This window comes from Patiria miniata, unplaced genomic scaffold (genome assembly GCF_015706575.1).
Source record: "Patiria miniata isolate m_02_andy unplaced genomic scaffold, ASM1570657v1 HiC_scaffold_3, whole genome shotgun sequence".
Classification (NCBI taxonomy): Eukaryota; Metazoa; Echinodermata; class Asteroidea; order Valvatida; family Asterinidae; genus Patiria; species Patiria miniata.
Genome location: NW_024037069.1, coordinates 40,614,391 through 40,617,146, shown reverse-complemented (window position 1 = coordinate 40,617,146; position 2,756 = coordinate 40,614,391). Strand labels below are relative to the sequence as shown.

The 2,756-nt window shown below is 52.4% G+C and overlaps 1 protein-coding gene across 1 annotated transcript; it reads right to left on the bottom strand.

The window, feature by feature from the left end:
* Positions 1 to 571: 571 nt before the first annotated feature.
* On the bottom strand, positions 572 to 1,342 carry LOC119736820. Its single transcript, XM_038210830.1, has one exon. The coding sequence runs from the start codon at positions 1,340 to 1,342 to the stop codon at positions 572 to 574; it is 771 nt and encodes a 256-aa protein (XP_038066758.1).
* Positions 1,343 to 2,756: the final 1,414 nt, after the last annotated feature.

Below are 2,756 nucleotides of genomic sequence, written 5' to 3'. Positions count from 1 at the left end.
ATTTTGTCCGGGTCAGTGGAAACTCCGGCTGGTGAAACCACATGTCCCAGATATTTCACGGTCTCCTTGAAGAGAAAGCACTTTTTCGGCTTTAACTTCAATCCAGCCAATCTAAATCTCTGTAGCACCTCGCGTAGGCGCTGTATCTCCTCCATGACGCTTCTCCCGTACACGATAACGTCATCGAGGTATACGAGTAAAGTCTCCCATTGTAGTCCGGATACGACCCTTTCCATCAGCCTTTCGAAGGTGGCAGGGGCATTGCACAAGCCGAAGGGCATGACCCTCCAGCTGTACAAGCCCCCGCGCACCACGAAGGCTGACTTTTGCTTCGCATCCTCATCGAGCTCGATTTGCCAGTAGCCAGATGCGAGGTCTAAGGTGGAAAACCACCTCGCACCTGACAGTGCATCCAGGGTGTCGTCGATGCGAGGAACTGGGTACGCATCCTTGATAGTTGTCTCGTTAAGTCCACGATAGTCTACACAGAAGCGTTGACTTCCATCTTTCTTCCTTACTAGCACCACATTTGAGGCCCAGGGGCTGTCTGATGGCGTAATCAGTCCCCTCTTCAACAAGTCTCCTGCACCTGTCGGTCAATCTCCTGTTGCTTGCACAATGGCTGCCGGCGGGGCCTCTGCCTGACAGGCCGTGTTTCTCCCGTGTCGATATGGTGCTTCACCCAATCATTTCTCCCAATGTCATGATCGCCCTCCGAAAATACATCCGCAAAATCAGTGAGCAGTCGAGCCACTGCGTAGTGATAACAGGGATCCAGATTCTCAACACTGCGTTTCCAGAGATCCTCAAGGTGGCCGGGGACATGAACATCCTTGTTTTCATCTCCGGGTTCAAATGCATGTGCCTGCAGCACATCTCTCTCTACCACCGGTGTGAGGCGTCCGGCTGTCGTGCCGCCCGACCGAACCATGCACTCTCGGCTGCCCGGATTAAGCAACCGCAAGGCAAGTACTCCCTCCTTAGGATCTACCAACGTTCTTGCAAGAATCAAGCCTTTTTGCGCCAACTCACCACCTCCTTCAATCGGTTCTATTATCCCCAGGTCACCTGATTCGAAATCACGGGTCACTCTTCCTTGAACAAGAGCTTCGTGTCCGGGCGGAATGACAGTCGTTTCTGCCACAACCACCCTGGCATGCAAGGTAGTTCCCCATCTAGTTGTGCACCGGATGTGTTCTCCGTGAAGCAAAAGTTCACACTTGTTGAAATCCAGTGTCCCTCCAGTTGGGAGCAGAAAGTCCATCCCGAGTATTCCTTTGGTTTTGACTTTGGCAATGACTGCCCGTACTGGGCACGCTGTCCTTCCAATACGCAAGTCCATGTTTGCCACACCTACTGTTTCCATGACACTACCATCTGCCTGCACGACTCGGATGCCATCCTGCTCCAACGGTGGGCGCCTCTCTGTCGGTATCTGATAGTAAAACCTCCGAGATTATTGTGTCTGTCGTCCCGGTATCCACCAGGAACGGGATAGTGACTGACCGAAACTCTCCTTGTACATAAAGTCCCTGCTTTGGAACAACCAATGGTGCAAATATTTCTCTTTTGTCGTCAGGGTTGAGATGAGTTTTGTCCTGTTGAACTTCTGAGCCCATTGTCAGTTGACCCTTATGTTCGCCCAGCTCCTCTTGGGTCGCAGAGTCGGCTGGCGGCCGTTTCCCGAGCGCCTCCGTGCAGGGGTAGTTGGGTTTGTGCAATCCTTTGCAAAATGTCCCTTTCCTTGGCACCCGTAACACCTGTCATCCGGGTTGGCTATCCTACGCGCGGCCTCGGGTGGTATATGCGTGTGTCTCTTCTCTTTTCAGGCTGAGGTGACTTTTCCTTAGTTGCCTGCTCGTCTCTCATATTCTTGTAGTATTGCTTCAGATGGTCGACCACATCAGCTATGATGGTGTCCCGGTACTCCTCCTCATCTCGCCCCATGCGGCATTTCTTGTCCTTTTTTCCACATCGTTGTTCCTCAATCCGTTCAAAATTCTCCGTCGCCAGCGCCGCACGAACGGCGTCATTCAGAGAAGACGGCCTTGACCGGAAAACCCCCTCCCGAATGCTCTGGCTGGCGATTGCGTCTGAAAAATGTCCACGAGCCAATCTATCCCTACTGTCTTCCGTTAACTCCGGATATGATAGGGTAGCCAACTCGCGGACTGCTTCTCCAAGTTCCTGTAAAGTCTCCTTTGGGCCTTGGCGACGGTTTCTCAGTTCCATAAGGAAGTTCTCAGCCATCTGCCCCGGCCCAAAACGTGTATCGAGTAGTCCAATTAGTTCAGTATACTTGTATCGCCTGGCTTGTCCTTCCCCTTGGCGATTAGTCAAAATTTTCACAGCGGATCCTTGCAAACTTGCGGCCAGGAACGCTGCAGCTTCCTCATCATTCCAGCCATTTACTCGCCTACAAGACTCGAAGTGTTCCCTATAATCTATCCAGGGCTGTTTTCCGCTGAATCGATCCGGAACAATATTAGGTCGTTTGGCTTTTCCTCCAAATCGGTCCTGCCACTCTTGTGACGATTGAATCCGCTCCTCTCTCTTCAATGGCCACGGGGTGCTAGGAGAGGTTGGCCTGCCCTCCTTCGCATCACCGTGTTTGTCGTTTGTGGGTGTGGCGCCTACACTCTCTGGAGAGCCCTCCACCGGAGGCGTCATTGCTCCTCCACGATCAGTAGTCGGATGTGTCTGTGCCGTCGACTGTGGTTGTGGCAAGTATGTTTTATTCTTCATCATCGTTCTCA